This window comes from Scyliorhinus canicula, chromosome 1 (genome assembly GCF_902713615.1).
Source record: "Scyliorhinus canicula chromosome 1, sScyCan1.1, whole genome shotgun sequence".
Classification (NCBI taxonomy): Eukaryota; Metazoa; Chordata; class Chondrichthyes; order Carcharhiniformes; family Scyliorhinidae; genus Scyliorhinus; species Scyliorhinus canicula.
The window spans coordinates 57,017,570-57,035,930 of record NC_052146.1 but is presented as its reverse complement, the minus strand read 5'-3'; the positions used below and the strand labels follow the sequence as shown (position 1 = coordinate 57,035,930).

The 18,361-nt window shown below is 41.9% G+C and overlaps 1 protein-coding gene across 3 annotated transcripts in view; it reads right to left on the bottom strand.

The window, feature by feature from the left end:
• Positions 1–3,491: 3,491 nt before the first annotated feature.
• The window catches only part of fbxw8 (F-box and WD repeat domain containing 8), a 275,082-nt gene continuing 260,212 nt past the window's right edge, over positions 3,492–18,361 (bottom strand). For 2 of the 3 annotated variants that reach the window (XM_038790971.1, XM_038790982.1), the window contains exons 9-11: positions 10,665–10,838; positions 4,511–4,627; positions 3,492–4,183 (exon numbers count right to left, since the gene is read on the bottom strand). In XM_038790971.1, coding sequence (XP_038646899.1) covers positions 4,042–4,183; positions 4,511–4,627; positions 10,665–10,838 — 433 coding nt within the window. In that variant the 3' untranslated portion in view covers positions 3,492–4,041. Of the gene's footprint in view, positions 4,184–4,510; positions 4,667–10,664; positions 10,839–18,361 lie in introns of all 3 variants that reach the window. The other variant, XR_005459979.1, reaches the window with a different exon arrangement.

Sequence of the window (18,361 nt, the reverse complement as noted above, 5' to 3'; positions counted from 1 at the left end):
TAATTTTCAGCCGTAATTAAGCTTTGCATGAAACTGTAAATAAACATTAGCTCAAAGGGTTTCCTTTGAATGTTTGCCAAGTATCTAGATTGGTCTTGTTTTCTTTGCAACATAGCAGTATAAAAAGAATGATCCCATAAATGTATCATACATACCAGGAGCCTGCCCAAGTTTGCCACAGTGACCTCCAATTCTACCGGATATATGATAAATCTTTTAAAATAATATTTTGTGGAAAATTTCCAGAACAAAGTAGACAATTGTAATTTATCATTTACACCTGGAGCTCTTTCAATGTGGCTTAATTCCATTTTTTAAAAAAATGCCATGATCAAGAGTAATCATTTTACAGTTTTGTAATAAAAGTATGTTATGCTGTGGTTTTATTGACTAACCAACAAGAGTCCCATTTGATTTTATGGGAATCATGGAAAACATCCACAGAAATGGCGGTGGAGATGGATTAATGGTAGAATGCACCAACATTGAAATAAGGATAAATTACAATGCATTACACAACTAATATAATTATCATAAAAAATTTCTTGAAGTATAACATACAGAAAATATTTACTGCCAAATTTTGTCTTGGTTTTGCCTTTACCTATCAAGTCTAAGACTTGTTTACTCAGTGGTGCTTATGCAACTCCTCTCAGTCCAGTTACATTCAATAATCACACAAAAAATTAGCTGCCTCCACACAATTAAAAGTACAGTATACTTCAAAATAAAATATTAGTATAAGATTTATGGTGACCAAAATTTGGACTTTCCAAATTGACAGACAAGGATAGCATTAGCTGATTCAATAATATTCATTCCATTATTTCTTTGGTATAACCATGATACACCAAAGACAAGGTTGTCACTGGATGAACAGAAAATCTCATTTATGATTAATATCAAACATAATGTTGAATGCTGACAGCCGAGGAATGAAGGGGCTGATAACGTGATGGAGTATGTCCACTTCCTCGACTGAGAATTTCCTGATGAGCGCAGTGTAGATGGCCATTATAAAAGACCATGAGCACACACATTGCACATGGTTCATTTGGACTATGACAACAGAGTTAGAGGCCTCTCAAAACTGCAATCCCATCACCATGGCAATTCCCATTCAGAATGCTGGTTCAAAAGGAGGGAAAACATTTTTAAAAATCCTGTTTCCCCCATTGCTCTGCTTCTCTGCTATCATTGGCTCCCCTTCCTCCATTCTACAAGCAGCCAGCAATCCTTCACTGACTCCTGGCACCTGGTCGCTGGCATACGAATTATGTACTGGCCGAACCAGATAAGCATTCAAAGACCCTGTGTTATTGAGTGAGGTCAGTTCATTCATACGCAGGGACATACCCAAGAAGCAGAGATACCAGCAATACTGCAGAGATGCATTATCTGATCCAAAATGTCCCTCCCCTGACAGGCTTGTTAGAAAAAAAAGGCATCACTACCAATGACGCAGTTTACCATTTGAGTTAGTGTGAACCATTAACGCTAGGAAGGTCCTAGTGTTGATTCCCAGGCTGTGCCCTGTCCAGATTAAGACAAGCTAAAATAGCCATTAAGATCCCCAGGTCTGCAGTAGTGAGAATTTAGTTAGTCAGGATATCGAGGCCTCAATTTTAGTCCAAGGGCTCCTGCTGAAACATGAGCATTGGTGGCTATCAAGTGTGGGCAGCATGAGGCTTTGCTAAAGCAGCTTGTCAACACCCAACAAAACAAATAGTCTCTTGTATAAAATATGAGGGTTGCTAACACCTTTGAAACAGAAGCTGTGATTTAACATGAAGGCAGTGCTGGAAAGTTGAGGACGAGCCTGCCTTCAATGGCCCTGTTGAGGAATTTAGTTGCCTGAAATTGTGGCTTCCGTTGCTCTGAGGCAGAATGTCCCATATCCAAGAATGGTTGCCCAGTCCCAACAATGACACCAGGAGCGGTGGGTTCTTCTGGTAGTGCAGCAGTTCCCGGACCAGAAACTATCAAGATGTGGGCTCGCCAGGGTCAATCAGACTAGCCCCAATGAGGGGGAAAGAAGAGACGGATCAACAGGGCAGCGGGACTCAAAAGTGTGGAGTCTGCACTTTCCGCTTTCCATGGGGCACAGGGTGTCCAATCAGGAGGGACAATCTGCCCCCACTGAGCCTGCAGGGACATAAAGTTTAAAAAAAAAAAAAATCTTTATTGTCACAAGTAGGCTTTCATTAACACTGCAATGAAGTTACTGTGAAAAGCCCCTAGTCAACACATTCTGGCGCCTGTTTGGGTACACTGAGGAAGAATCCAAATTACCTAACAGCATGTCTTCCGGGACTTGTGGGAGGAAACTGGAGCACCCTGAGGAGACCCATGCAGACATGGGGAGAACGTGCAGACTCCGCACAGACAGTGACTCCAGCCGGAAATCGAATCTGGGACCCTGGTGCTGTGAAGCAACAGTGCTAACCACTGTGCTACCAAGCATAATTCATTATGGGATGTGGCCGTCACTGGCTGGGCCAGCATTCTTTGCCCATTCCTGAGGGTATTTAAGAGTCAACTACATTGCTGTGGCTCTGGAGTCACATGTAGGCCAGATCAGGTAAGGACGGCCGTTTCCGTTCCCTAAAGGACATTAGCAAACCAGATGGGTTTTTAACGACAATTCACAATGGTTTCATGGTCATTATGAGACTTGCAGTTCTAGAATTTCTATTGAATTCAAATTTCACTCTGCTGTGGTGGGATTCGAACCCGAGTCCCGAGAGCATTACCCTAAGTCTCTGGATTACTAGTCCAGCGACAATACCACTATTCCACTGCCTCCCCTAAATAAAGTTTAATTGGTGGCCTCCCCAGGAGGCGAGGTATCCACTTGATGCTAGTAAAACACCAGCCATGGTGAGAAGAGGCCTAAGTATCCATTAATTTGCCACTTAAGGACCCTATTTAGAACATAGAACATAGAACATAGAACAGTACAGCACAGAACAGGCCCTTCGGCCCTCAATGTTGTGCCGAGCAATGATCACCCTACTCAAACCCACGTATCCACCCTATACCCGTAACCCAACAACCCCCCCCTTAACCTTACTTTTATTAGGACACTACGGGCAATTTAGCATGGCCAATCCACCTAACCCGCACATCTTTGGACTGTGGGAGGAAACCGGAGCACCCGGAGGAAACCCACGCACACAGGGGGAGGATGTGCAGACTCCACACAGACAGTGATCCAGCCGGGAATCGAACCTGGGACCCTGGAGCTGTGAAGCATTTATGCTAACCACCATGCTACCCTGCTGCCCTAATTTTGACCTAAGAGCTGACAGGCTACCTGCTATGTACCCTGCTGATAGTAAAAAAGCAGTGGAAGAGAGAAGGTGATGGGCATGGCCCCGGCTCCACCATACCCGCCCCCCACCCCTACCATCCCACTCGACATTACACGCCATGTGGCCTCTATTCCAGAATGAGTTACTACCTGGGAGGCAGTGATATAAGCAAATAGATAAACACAAGGCACAATATGTGAACTTTATTGAAACTTTAAACACTATACCATTCGTTGAAAACAGTCTTCTCCTTCCTTTGCATTATTTTTAATTTAAAAAACATATCATCCTGTGAATTATGCAATTGGATCTGAAGCCCAAGTTCCTGTCCTCACATTACTATACATGAAAATAATTTCTTTAAAATTCATGAGCAACAAATTATAAAAGGAAGAGGAATAAAAAAAAATAGAAACATTTAAAACAGAAGACGAGATCTCCCACTGTAATTTAGGTGGGAGATTGTTGGAACCCCCAGTGAAACCTGGCAGAAACGACCATTCTTTGCCATTTTACTTCAAAGTTCAGTGGTAAGTCTTTGGGGAATTGAAGGGCTGAGGGTCATTTTTAGTTCAGATGTCTCTCCAATGTCCTTGATGCCTCCTTAAGATTTCTCCTGAGAAGTATTACTTCCTTACATATTGAAATGTAAGTTAATTACAAGCATACTTTTAGAATTACTATCTGACTGTAATGGAACCAATATATCCACGAGATGACAGGTATTTCACTTGATTTGGTCATAGGGCATTGAAAGTGCTATGTTGTAGCTGTAGCCAACATCTTCATCATACGTTGAACGACAGATTGGTAAGACAGGAGCTGATTTATCGATTGAAAAGTCATAGACATAAATAATTCCTCGATGCCTGTAAAACAATAATTGTTGGTTAATGATTTTAAAGGAGTTACAAATTCTTATTGAACAAATTCATCATTTAATCTGTCATAAAAGGTAATAAACATGCAACTTGCAGGTGCAAAGTATAATAATCAAACACAGTGTTAAAGATCTAAAGTAGGAGAGTTTACTTTTAAAATGAAGGCTTCTTTATAATTGACATTTTGTTCTTTTTGAGAATTAATGGATTGGGAAGAAAGGGAGAGAAAGACATAGACAATTCTGTACAAAATGCTGCTCCACTTAGGGTGTTATAAAGACTGAACAACATGATTGTATTGTAGATCGGTCTTACCTACGATGAGCTGTTAAATCATCATCCATGATACTGGCACCTCTTGGACATTTCTCATCAGGTATATTTGCTGTGACCAGTGTGTGTGCACCAAAACGTAGGTGCCGTACAGGATGCCTGGAACAGTGAATACACGATTAGCCTGGATTCCACCATCTGGAAATGTACAGCAGGTTAGGTCTGCCTCTGGAAGGATAAATATTAATCTAACTTTTTCTTTCAAATACTGATTAATCCTTCTCTACATGCTTAACATTTTCAGTTATTATTTCAGATTTCCAGCATTTGAATTTTTTTCCTTGTTCAGTTTGATCTTCTAAATTCTGCCTCAAAAGAAAATCTGTATATTTAGCTGTTAAAGCACCCCTTATGGCTCAGCAAATTTTTCCAGCGTGTCATGGAGAACCTGGAAGGTATTAGAGCCATTTAAATCCATGATCTATACTGAACTGATCTGAGTCAAGAGGTAGCTCCAATCCAAATGTCCATCGAGTTCTGGATTTAAGATTTGAAACTTGAAAGTTCGCAATTGCTACCAAAGATTCCTGCTGCACATATGCACCTCTAGGGCAGCACAGTAGTTAGCACTGTTGCTTCACAGCGCCAGGGTCCCAAGTTCAATTCCCGCTTGGGTCACTGTCTGTGCAGTCTACACGTTCTCCCCTTGTCTGCATGGGTTTCCTCCAGGTGCTCCGATTTCCTCCCACAAGTCCCGAAAGACGTGCTGTTAGGTAATTTGGACATTCTGAATTCTCCCTCTGTGTACCCGAACAGGTGCCAGAATGTGGCAACTAGGGGATTTTCACAGTAACTTCATTGCAGTGTTAATGTAAGCCTACTTGTGACAATAAAGATAATTATTACTAATAAGGATACACTACTGGGCTCAGATATGATGACTACTCAGCATAGACTCACAGTAAAAATTGCCATTTAGGCAAAGTATTCCTGTGGTTGTGGAGCAAGGAGTTCATGTTCCCTGGAGGATAGGGCTCAAATTTGACAGGGTTGTTGGGTTCAAGCCCCGCTTAAGAACTTGAGCACATAATCTAGGCTGGCACTAATTAAATATCATTGGTGGAGCAGTAGTGCGTTCTCACTTAAAGTTGTGATTGCATTCCTGAAAATTGCAACATTATTATAACCTCCATAGGAATCAATGTTAAAGCCAGAGCTAGGTTCTTCTGGACATTTCTTACTTGAAAAAAAACCAATGTACAAGTTAAAATATTGAACATGTTGTGCCACACTGTGCATTCCTCGCTGAAATAATTTGAAATATAATAAGTCACTAATTATAAAAGAAATACAATCTACAATTAAATTATTTAAATAAAATAACAGTGCTCAGTGCACAGTACTTTTAGATTGACCAGGCTCTATCTGGTGGCAGGAATTGGTCGGTGCAGTTACCAGCTGATGACCTGACTACTTACAACAACCAACCTCTGCTGCTAGATGGAGCCCACGACATGGTGATATTCAGAAGTGAAGTCAGTAGGACAGAAGTCGGGAGCTGCTGAAAAACTGCCCTGAGGGTTAAGGAAGAAGAGGCTAGGATACCAAGTGTCGGAGTTGGCATAGGCAGGAGAGGTAAGTGGGGGAAATTGGTGAGGAGGTAGGGAAGGCGCGGAAACTGTGGAAAATGTCATGTGAACAGACAGCCACTGAAGGGAAAGTCTGTGGTGAACTGTAGTAAAATAGGTTAATGGGTTATATTAAGTAGCGTTATTATGATGTAACAGTGACACCAGCAATCATGTGTTGATGACTCTGTCAAGCAGATGGACTAGTTTGTACTCATTAAAATTTTTTTTTTTACAGTATCCAATTATTTTTTTCCAATGAAGGGGCAATTTATCGTGGCCAATCCACCTACCCTGCACATCTTTGGGTTGTGGGAGAGAGACCCACGCAGACATGGGGAGAATATGCAAATTCCACACAGACAGTGACCCAGAGCCAGGATTCAAACACGGGTCCTCAGCGCTGTGGGTAGCAGTGCTAACCACTGCGCCACCGTGCTGCCCCGACTAGTTTGTACTCATGAGAGACTCTATAACCTATTGTGTATATTGTGTCAATAAACCATTTTAAATTAACTGTCCAAGTCAGACCACAATTACAAGTTAAGAGAGGCTACACAACCAGCATTAGAAACATGGTCGCAGCAGTGGTGACACCAATCCAACAAAGAGTTTGTGCCATCGACTGAAAACACGTTGTAAAATTGGAAGAAAACCTGATAAAAGCAAGAATCTGCAAACCTATTTAAGAAGGAGGCAACGTGCAGTCACAGCCCCTAACTTGCCGGTTTGAAAGTCACGAGGGGCCCGCAGAGGCCAAACGTGGGAGTTATGGAAGAAACACTTCATCTGTGTTGTGTTCGCTTGTGTAGGCTTGAGAGATGAACAGATACTTCCAACACAGATGAAGGTTCAACTCAATTTTATTAACTGCTTCTAACTAATTAACACACGATGACTGTGGGTCTAAATGATGCTAACTTGAACTCGAGACCTAAACCTTGTCCGAACCAGTTGATTCTCTCAGCACGTGTTGTGAGTCTGTGCTGGGCTGAATAAGTTCCTGTTACACTCAGAGGCAACACCCAGAATGAGCGGGAACCGTGGTGCCCTCTGCCTTTATAGTGTGTGTATTCTAACTGGTGATTGGCTGCGGTGTTTGTACATGTTGATTGGTCCCTGTGTGTGTCCATCAGTGTGTGTCTGCACCATGATATATTGGTATATATTATGACATCCCCCTTTTATAAAAAAAATGTTGATCTAGGCATGCGCTAATAAATAGTGTGGGTATGTGGAGAATGTACCTAGCTATGTGTGAGGTGCGAAGACATATGTACAAAGCTATATACAGGGAACAAGACTATGTACAGAGGAAGGTGCCTGGTGCAGATGACCACCATGAACTGGAACAACCAATGAATCTACTTACAAATCACTGGATAACGAATGCAACAACAAAGAATATGGGGGAAAAAAAAGAACATTTGAAAAAGTCCACATGTGTGCAGAGTTCATAAGTTCAGTCTCTGAGGTGGGTGACAGACTCTGGTTGACCGCCTCAAGGGTGGGGCAATGGCTGGCACCTCAGGAGCCGGGAGGACCGCGGTACAGTCAGGGGCAGGCAGAGCGACCGGAAGCACCACACAGTCCACGGCGGGATCAGCAGAAGAGCTGTTCATCGGAGTCCATGATAAAAAGCTTGCGGATCCTTACACACGATCAATTGGTTCAGTACGCAAGGCAGGCTGAACTTAGACAAATGGGTGTACAATCCATCACAACCCCCAGGCTTTAGATGACTCCATTAGATAGATAGACCCAAGGGTGGCAAATGTGTGAAAGGGCAGGAAATCTTACAGCAGCTATCTTGAGGCACTTGATACTGTGGCGTGAAGAAGCAGCACAGATGTCAAGATTGCCCAGCAGCGGGCGCAGACTGTTTCCAGTGTGGGAAGTCAGGACACAAGCGCTTCTGTAAGTCATCCAACTTAAGTACTCTATTGTTATTCTCTATTTATGAGCTGCAAACTATTCAAGAAATTGGAAATAATGACAGTCACAAAATTACAGAGTTCCTTGGGAAAATAAATGGTCTTGATCAAGACTATTGGTCAGTTACAGTGAAAGTTTAAAAGGCTTTGACACTGACTTTAAAATTAACACAAGAGCTGGCATTACAACATTAACTGATCATCTGGACTGACTCCAAAGACTACCCCTCTAGCCATCATTAAATTGCAAGGTCCAGGGGGGCACAAACCTACCAATAAAAAGGTTGGCTAATTACCACTCTTCGGCGACAGATTGTTGATACTCTCCATGTTGTCTACAATCAACACATATCATTAATGAGTAGCGATGGGTATTCTGGAAAAAGCAGCAGATGATGACCTACAATTAGACGATTGGATGCCTTTCCCAGAGGAATTCCCTAAGTCATGTGTAGAACCAGAGCATTTAATTCTACAGCAGCTAGTGGGGTCTTTCATTGAGCACTGATTCACTCTCCATCACAGAGATACCATCCACAAGATCCTGGGCAGAGTCCGAGATTGTAGATCTCTCGGTTCTTTTTGAAGAAAGGCTGGAGGGTGTGGACACAGAAGTCACTGTAACAGTCAGTGGCCATCTGGGAGAGAACCCTTAAGACCTAGGTTAGCTCATTCTTGAAGGTGGTAATGAGAAAGAAGCTGTTGTGTTACACCATTATCCGTTGGAAGAGGAGGTCCTAGAGGTTGGTATGTTTTTCAAATCTAACGCCTGAGGCATATCAATTCTCGGTTTTCTTTAGAGGAGTCAGCTTTATTTCTGATGGAACAGCAGCATTCATATCTTTGTCCCACTGAATCCACCAATGTATACCGCCTTGTATATCATATTAAACCAAACTCGTTTCTACAGAGGATCACAATACCAGAGCGTTGGTACAATTCGTTAGCTTGGGCGAAATTAAGTCGACACGCACACTTCAAACTCACCAGAAAAACATCTTCTCACGAAAGCTGTCCTTCAGTGCAGAAGCTGAGGCCAAACCTTCAGAGCTGCTACAGCTTCAGAATCCTTCACAATTTTTTCTTCATATAGTTCTGGAGATTCATTCCATTTTTGAAAATGGAGTTGTCTTCTTATCGTCACAGTCTTTTCATTGCCCTCGGTGGAGCAACCCTGCATTGAGGACAATGTGGCAATGTTACCGCTGAAAGTAAACCTAATTTCTGAAATCTCATCAGGAAATCTTATTCATCTCCTGCAATGTCTATGGAAATGTTGTTGACCTTCTTCTCATCATCCAGATTTGTTAGAATCTCAGATCTTCAATACCTTTCTCGTCCTCAATGCAGCCGGTAATAATACGCTGTGAAAGTCTTCATTGGAGTTGAAGATCCTTTGTCTTCTCAAGTTTTTCTCTCAGTGTGTTACTGGCTTCCTGAGAGTGTCCCAATCTATTCTCCAAGTTTAAGTGTTGGTGCAAGTTTAAGTGTTGGTGTCTGTCAATCTCCTCTCTTGGATCAGTCTTTCTTTGAAAAGGATCTGTGGTTCTTGCAGTTTAGCTGTCCTGAAGATCACACTCCAATTACTAGCAATCCTGCAAAGCTGCTGTCCTGTTTTGCCAATGGTGATGTCCTTCAGAGAACAGAGCAGCGCTCTTGTGTTTCCAAGTCATCTTCCCAGGGTACTGAGAACACAGTGGGAGATTGAATCCCTTATTCTTGTGACTTGTGTTAGTGGGAGGAGGCAGGGGAAGTGGTGTAGAGGGAGCAGAGTAGGAGGAATGGGTTACATAGAATCTGTAACAGTGGGTGTAGAGGGAGCACATAGAATCTGTAACAGTAAATAAAAGTTACAGAAATGTAATGTAAATTATTTAATAGTTTATCATTATTAAAGACGATGTTATAATTGGGCAGGGAGGTGCAGTATAAAGGGTTAATAATCACAATATAATAGAGATATCAGAAAGAGGTGCAAAAGGCTCTGTCCAGCAGAAGGAGCAGTCTGTACTCATGAGAGGCATACCTAATCTGTAAGCTATCTTGTATACAGTGTTACTAAACCAGTTTGAAGTAAGTACCCAAGTTGGATCACAGTTACTTAAGATAGACCATGCAACCAGCATACAAAACACAAATAAAGTGAAATGGGCTTTGTTAAACAGATATACTGACACAACTGTAATAATAATGTGGAAGTGCCAACTGTTAAACAAAGACTTACTGTATTGAGGAAGAAATAGAGGTGTTGTTCTGTGCAGAAGTTGCTTCTGCATGTCTTAATGAAATCATCTGACATTACTCAAAAAAAGGACCAGTGAATTTCCTGGTGCCCTGGCCAATATTCTTTTTGTTCATCAATCATTACCAGCAAAAACATTAACTAGTTATTAGTCTCATTGCTGTAAGTTTTCAAAATTTGGAAGCAAGAAAAAGATCTTTGGCAGATTTTAGAAAAACACATTTAATACTTAAGTTTGCAATTGCCCTAAGCAGAGCTACGTTTAGTGAATGCATTGTTACAACTGAAATTTATTTCTCATGTGATCAATCCAAAGAAATAGCTGATGAGCATTTAGCTTCATTTAAAAAAAAATCATTTAGAAAAAAAATCTAAGTTCAATAACTTAATACCTGGAATGCATTTCCCAGAGTTTGGTTCCCATTCGCTGTTCCCACACGCAAACCAATCCTTCTTCACCACCACTGACAATCTTCCAGTCATCCATCTGTACCGATGACACACCCAATTGATGACCATAAAGTGATATCACTTCTTTACTTGTCCGAAGGTCATATACTCTCACCCTAAAAGAGAAGAGTTGACACACTAAAACTGTGGAAAAGTGGAACACTGCATACAGGTTGATGGCAAAAGGAAACTCACACAGTTTTGCTATTTAAACTTCTTCAATGATTATTTGGGAGTAAATCTCTTTTTCATAAAATCCTTGTTCCTTAATCACAACATTTTGTATAGGGAGTACTATACATCTTCATAATTTACACACGACCACACTATTCGGCTCCTCAAAATATAAATAATATGACACTGATTAGTGAGATTATGTAGACCATTTTATCGATATATTACAGTAGGATAATTTCCTGAAATACCAGTTCTATTATTACATTTTACAGTCTACCCTAAATCCTCTAGGGAAAAGCATATTTTCCAAAGAACTATAAAAAGATGGAATGTTTGTCGGAAAATATGTTAGTATAAACCAAATCAATCAGTATTTGCTGTATTGAATACAAGCGATGCTGAAAAGTCTGTTAAGAAATTGGACAGCAATTCAAGGCAGAAACTCTTCACCTATTTAATATAGATTATTTAGAAGTAACTTATGTTTTATCACAATTTACTTATTTAAGATTACTTATAGTGCAGATATGAAAAGCATGTTCATACATAGAAAAATGTGCAATCTTCATGCAAATAAGCAAAAAATAAAATAGCTTTTTCACCAACAGAAATTGAGTGTTATCATCTATAAGGGAATAAGGTGGTCTTGGGTTTCTGCTGGCTATATCAGCACAACCTGCTTAGAAACGTGCCAACTAGCAAGGGAAAAGATGGGGAATTGTAAAAGCAAGTTACATCTTGCGTAAATTGAGTTTCCACAACATTTAACGCTGGTTTCTAAAACATTCTGAAGTTCTTTGGTAAAATGACAGAGAGGGCTGCAGATGTTAGTTGAAGAATCAGTGGGATGGGTGTGCCTGTTTGCTCACTGAAGGGTCTGTCTATTCTTGGTGTGATATTTGATAAGAACACTTGTAAATTATTTTATAGAAAAGCTAACATGGTCTGGTTTATCATAGAGGAGCATATAATTGCAGAATGTAGTTTCCCCAGTACATCCATACAAAAATTCATGTAATTCAAAATAGAAGTTGATTTATTCCGTCTGTGCATTGGCAGACCAGCTGAAGGGTGGTCTTCGACTATCTCGACAGCTTTGTGCATCATCTTGAGTGACAGCGCACCAATGCAAGAGGCTCCAGACTCCATTAACATTCATGGCTTTTAACTAAAAAGCTCAGAGTCTCAGAGAGTGGTGGGTCGCCTTGAGTGGCTACGTGCTGATTAGGTGAGATCCAAGCCCTGATCGGGATGCTCTGGGCCTTTGCGCATGTTGTCTACCCCCAAGGCTAGTGCTGCTCAGTAAGCACTTTTTCAGGAGCCCCTGAAAAATTCTGTTCCCTATGGGTTCACAAATCCTCATTGAGGAAGAGAACTGGAAACGCTTATTAAAAATGTTTAATCATTGTAATAAACCCATTTGCAACTGTATGAATAATACTGTGTGAGATTACCATTCTAAAATACACTACGAATACTTTTTATCTATTTGATCGTGGGATGAGAGTGTCACTGACAAGGCCAGCATTTGTTGTCCATCCTTAATTGCCCATGAGGGAGGGGATGGGGAACTGCCTTCTAACTGAGTGGTCTCTATTTCCCCTCTCCACAGATGCTGCCAGACCTGCTGAGCTTTTCCAGTCGTGTCTGTCTTTGTTTCAGTTTCCAGAACCTGCAGTATGTTGCTTTATTCTAACTGAGTGGGGTTACTAGGTCATTTCAGGAGAGCAGCAGAGAGTCAACCACATTACTGTAGATGTGGAGTCACACGTAAGCCAGGCCAGACAAGATCAGGTAAGGACAGCAGATTTCCTCTCCTGCAGGACATTAACAAACCTAGCTTCTCATTCTGGAATTTTATTAATTTAAATTAAATTCCACCAACTGCCCATTTGAACTTCTGCCTCTGAAACATTAGTGCAGCCTTTGAATTACTGGTTCAGTAACATTACTGCCCTGCTACCATTTACTACTATAAGGAAAGAAAATAAAAACAATTGGGTTCTGGAATTCGCTGCCTGAAAGGCTGGCAGATTTGAATTAGGTGGAAGCTTGAATCATATTTTACTTCATAAAAACATCCCAATTTCAAGCACACTTTTTACTTAGTTTCCTGACTGTGTCCAAATTGTAAACTTGACTGTGTTACTGATATTTTCACTATTTTTGCCCCCTTTGGTTTGATTCTTCAGTGCTGCTTTGCTGCTATAGAGTTTTGCGACACAGAAGAGGCCCTTCGGCCCATTGTCTGCACCGGCCATCAAGCACTGTCTATCTCATTTTCCAGCACTTGGTCCCTGGCGTTGTATGCTATGGCATTCTAAGTGCTTCTAAGTGCCCAGCAGGCAGTGAGGTCCAGATTTCCACCACCCACTGGGTGAAAAAGCTTTTCCTCAAATCCCCTCTCCCTTACCTTAAATCTATGCCCCTGGCATTGACCCCTCTACTAAGGGACAAAGTTTCTTCCTAAGGCAGAACAGTGGCACAGTGGTCAGCACTGCTGCCTTACAGCACCAGGGACCTGGGTTCAATTCCAGCCTTAGGTGACTGAAGTTTGTATTTACTGGATGTTTAGTCTGAGGCCCATTCTCTCATATGTCTCAGTGAATGCCTAAATGGCTCTTTATAGTTTGGCTTCTGAGTATGGGCACACGCAGGTGTCATCTGTATACTGCAGCTTAATGACAGAAGTTGGGCTGATCTTTGTTCTGCCCTGTAGGTAGAGGTTGAATAGTTTCCCGCTGGACCTGTAGATGAGTTCCATTCCGGCGGGGAGCTTCATGGTAATGGGATGGAACGTTAAAGTGAGGAAGTAGAAGAAACATTTTGGTGCAATGACGCAGCCCTGCTTAACCCCACTTTGTACTCGTAGTGCGTCTGCGGTAGATCCATTGGTAAGGATCACAGCTTGCATGTCATTGAATGTGGAGCTGGTGGAGAATGGTGATGAATTTCTGCATGCAGGCGAATGGGGAGGATGTTCCACCTCCTATCTTCTCTATTTACGGCCCTCGTTATTTTGTACACCTCAATCAGGTCCCTGCTCAGCCTTCTCTGCTCCAATGAAAACAACCCCAGGCTAACCAGTCTCTTTCCCAACATCCTTTCTTCCAACATCCTTCCAACAACTTCCTCTGCACCCTTTCTAGTACAATCACATCCTTCCTCTAGTGTGGCAACCAGAACTACGCAATGTACTCTAGATGTGACCTAATAAACGGTTTATACAGCTCCATCATAACCTCTCTGCTCTTATGTCCTGTGTCCCGGTTAATAAAGGAAAATATGCCATATGCCTTCTTTGCCACTTTATCTACCTATCCTGCTACTTTCAGGGATCTTTGGACATGTACCCTAAGATCCCTCTGAACCTCTGTACTTCCTAATGCCCTAATGTTCACTGTGTATTCGCTTGCCTTGTTAGTCCTCCCAAAATGCATCGCCTCGCAATTTTTAGGGTTAAATTCCATTTGTCACTGTTCTGGCCATCTGACCAACCAGTCTATATTGTCCTGTAATCCATAGCTTTCCTCCTTGCTATTTACCACACCACCAATTTATGTGTCATCTTCAAACTTACTGATTAAAGCCCCCACATTCACATCAAGGTCATCAATGTACACTACAAACAGCAAGGAACACAGCAGCGATCCCTGCAGTACACAGGCTTGTAGTCACCCTCTGCCTCCAGCCACTATTCCTGCTAAATGGGAAAGTGCTTCGAACATTTTTCGTGACTGGGTTAATTTTGCTCTTGTGGCCTATCATATTACAATTCAGAAGAATTAGAAAAGCTTAGCCCTCAAAATGGGATATAAGATTCCAGGTTTTCAAAAAATATAAATTTAGAGTATCCAATTATTTTTATTCCCCAATTAAGGTGTAATTTAGTGTGGCATATCCACCTACCCTGCGCGTCTTTAAGTTGTGGGGGTGAGACCCATGCAGACATGGGGAAAATGTGCAAACTCCACACGGGCAAGGATGGAACCCGGGTCCACAGCACTGAGGCAGCAGTGCTAACCACTGCCCCACCGTGCCATCCAATTCCAGGCTCTTATTGATTTCTCCATCTCATTAAACAGCTATTAATATTTTTTTCATTTGAAGAATAGTACTATTTATTACAAATTTCCAGAATCCATTTAACTACTGTAAGAAATAATGATTCAATCGTTTAAACATTGAGTAACATATTGAAATATACAGAGGCTGCAGACAAAGAAGGAAGATAGGAGCTGGTGAGTGGAAGTGGTCAGTAAGCCAAGTTGGAAAGCTGGATCCCTGAGTAGTTGAAAAGCATGATTTAGACTGCTGCTGTTGTTTCTTTAATTTCCAAGTCTTTGAATGCCCAGAATCAGCCATTCCAGATGAAGGTAAAAGCGGTTCTGGTAGATCCGTGCGACCACAACCAACAGGAACTGAGAACTGAAAAGGTTCCGGAAGGAAGAGCGGAATTATGTTTGTTTGGACAGAATCCGGTTTACGGGGATGCTGCTGCTGCCTGTGAAGAATTGGCCAGGTCTTGAAGGGAAGGGACTGGAATTCATCACAAGGACGATCTAAACTTGGGAAAATAGAGTGACTGAAATTTGTGCCATACAGGTGGAGTGGAGAGTCTGGAAGATCCGAGTGATGCTTCTTTGTTGTATCTACCATTTCATGCGTAATTTATTGTTCTTACCGAATGTGAGGGGTGGCACAGTGGCGCAAAGGTTTAGCACTGCTGCCTCACAGGGCCTGGGAATTTCAATTCCAACTTTGGGTAACCCTCTGTGTGAATCATAGAATTTACAGTGCAGAAGGTGGCCATTCGGCCCATCGAGTCTGCACCGGTCCTTGGAAAGAGCACCCCACTTAAGCCCACACCCCCACCCTATCCTCGCAACCCCACCTAATCTTTTTGGATACTAAGGGCAATTTATCATGGCCAATCCATCTACCTGCACATCTTTGGACTGTGGGAGGAAACAGGAGCACCCGGAGGAAACCCACGCAGACACTGAGAGAACATGCAGATTCCCAAGCTGGGAAACGCACCTGGGACCCTGGAGCTGTGAAGCACCTGTGCTAACCACTGTGCTACCGTGCTGCCCTTTCGCCCCGTGTCTGCATGGGTTTCCTCCAGGTCCTCCGGTTTCCTCCCACAGGCCAAAGATGTGGGGATTAGGTGGATTGGCCATAGTAAATTGCCTCTTATCCAGGAATGTGCAGGTTAGGTTATGGAGGATATGGTGGAGTGGATGGAGAAGTGGACATGGGTAGAGTACTCATTCGAAGAGTCAGTGCAGACCCAATGGGCCGACTGGCCTCCTTCTACACTGTAGGGATTCTATGATTTAAAAAAAATAAATTTAGAGTACCAAATTATTTTTTTTCCAATTAAGGGCCAATTTAGCATGTCCAATTCACCTACCATGCACATCATTGGGTTGTGGGAGTGATACTCACTCAGATATGGGGAGAATGTGCAAATTCCACACGACAGAGACCCTGGCCGGGATTGAATCTGGGTCCTCAGCACCATGAAGCAATAGTGCTAACCACTGCACCGCGCCAGTGATTCTATGATTTGCCTGTTAATTTATGTTTAAATTTACATTGATTCTGATTTGTGTAAATGTAAACATTACAAAAGCTGAAATATTTTTAGTAATTACTTTATTTCAGGGATTGATCGGTAAATTTGGTTCCTTTAGTTTGCGATTACCAGAGGCATTGTATCATTGACCATAAAAATTCAAGTTGATTTGCTTCTTGGACCCTGACAAAACAGCTGCACAGATTAGAATACTACTTTCACTACACAAGGTAATATCAGAATTCCCCTTCTGCATCCATGAGTTAATTGCAGAAATTTCTGACCTCTTAAAAAAAATTGGAGAAAAAAAAACCTTAATTCTGATGATTTTTACAACTTTATTTTCAATACATTTCTTATTTTGGTCAGCTTTATTTTTCTTTCTATGTGTTTCCTAAATCCAAATTAGGGATGAAGAAGAATGGAAATGCCTACGAGGGCTCTGATTCAGACAAAAACTTAAGCGGCACTTTTAATTCTAGCGGACAGTCTCAATGTAAGGAACCTGATCTTTATTAGTGTTGCAGGTTCCAGCCACAGCACAGCACCAGTTGTTCAGCTATAATTCATGTTCCAGCTGGACAAAGATCAGAAAAGAACACTTCTGTAGTAACAGATTTCTGGAATTATGGCAAATCCACCCTCCAGAGAGGAGAGAAAGAGAAAAAGAGACTGGAACAGAAACCAGATGAAACACAACAATGGTTATGAAAAATGTTTTTTTAAGATTAAATAGTTCTCGTGAACCCTTTGCCTGTAACGTCGAGGCTTTATGTTTTATCAATGACACAAACCATTCACAAGCACCTTCTAGCAATAGCCAGAGAACAGATTTTGGCAATAAACAGCAGCCAACCTGTCATCCCTTGTGCAGTGTCCAGACGGGATTGGGAAGGGAGACAATCAGGTAATAAGAGTGCAACATGGTCAAATACACTGGTTTATGCAAATTTAGGATTAATTTGGTCTTCACCAGTGATGAGCTCAAAGTATCACCAGCCCATTTTATAATTTGGATTATTTACTTTTCCATTGACTTCAGGTTACTTGGGAGTAAAAATAAAATCAGATTACTGTGGGCAGCACGGTAGCACACGTGATTATCACTGTGGCTTCACAGCGCCAGGGTCCCAGGTTCAATTCCGCACTGGGTCACTGTCTGTGCGGAGTCTGCACGTTCTCCCCGTGTCTGCGTGGGTTTCCTCTGGGTGCTCCGGTTTCCTCCCACAGTCCAAAGACGTGCAGATTAGGTGGATTCGCCATGATGAATTGCCCTTAGTGACCAAAAAAAAGGTTAGGAAGGGTTATTGGGTTACGGGGATAGGGTGGAAGTGAGTGCTTAAGTGGGTCGGTACAGATTCGATGGGCCGAATGGCCTCCTTCTGCACTGTATGTTGTTTGTTCTAGTTGTTCAAGTAATTTGGATATTCATAGTTTTAATCATGCATGGTTGTCGCTCTGGAGTATTGAATTGCTTCCATTCTGGAGACTGTCAACGATCTCTCTGTGGAGGCTTCCATCACTCTCTCTGTGGAATCTTTCAGTGCTCTCTCTACAGAGTTGTTCTGTGCGCTCTGTGTGGCATTGTTTTCTTCTTGGCTATTTGACAGGTTGCTGTCATCCAGTGTATCAATGATCTGCCATTCCATCATGGTATTGGATTCATCTACCATGAGTAGAGCCACAGTGAGCTTTTCAACCATGTTGCTGATGCTCTGATCATCATATCGAATATCGCAGCCATGTCTGAGTAGTATTCTTCAATAAACAAATCATTTTCTTTGGTTTTGGATTTTTTAATGTGCTCTTCATCTTTAATTAACAAATCATCTTCTTTAGTTTTGGATTTGTTAATGTGCTTGTCACTTTTTGTGCTGCAAC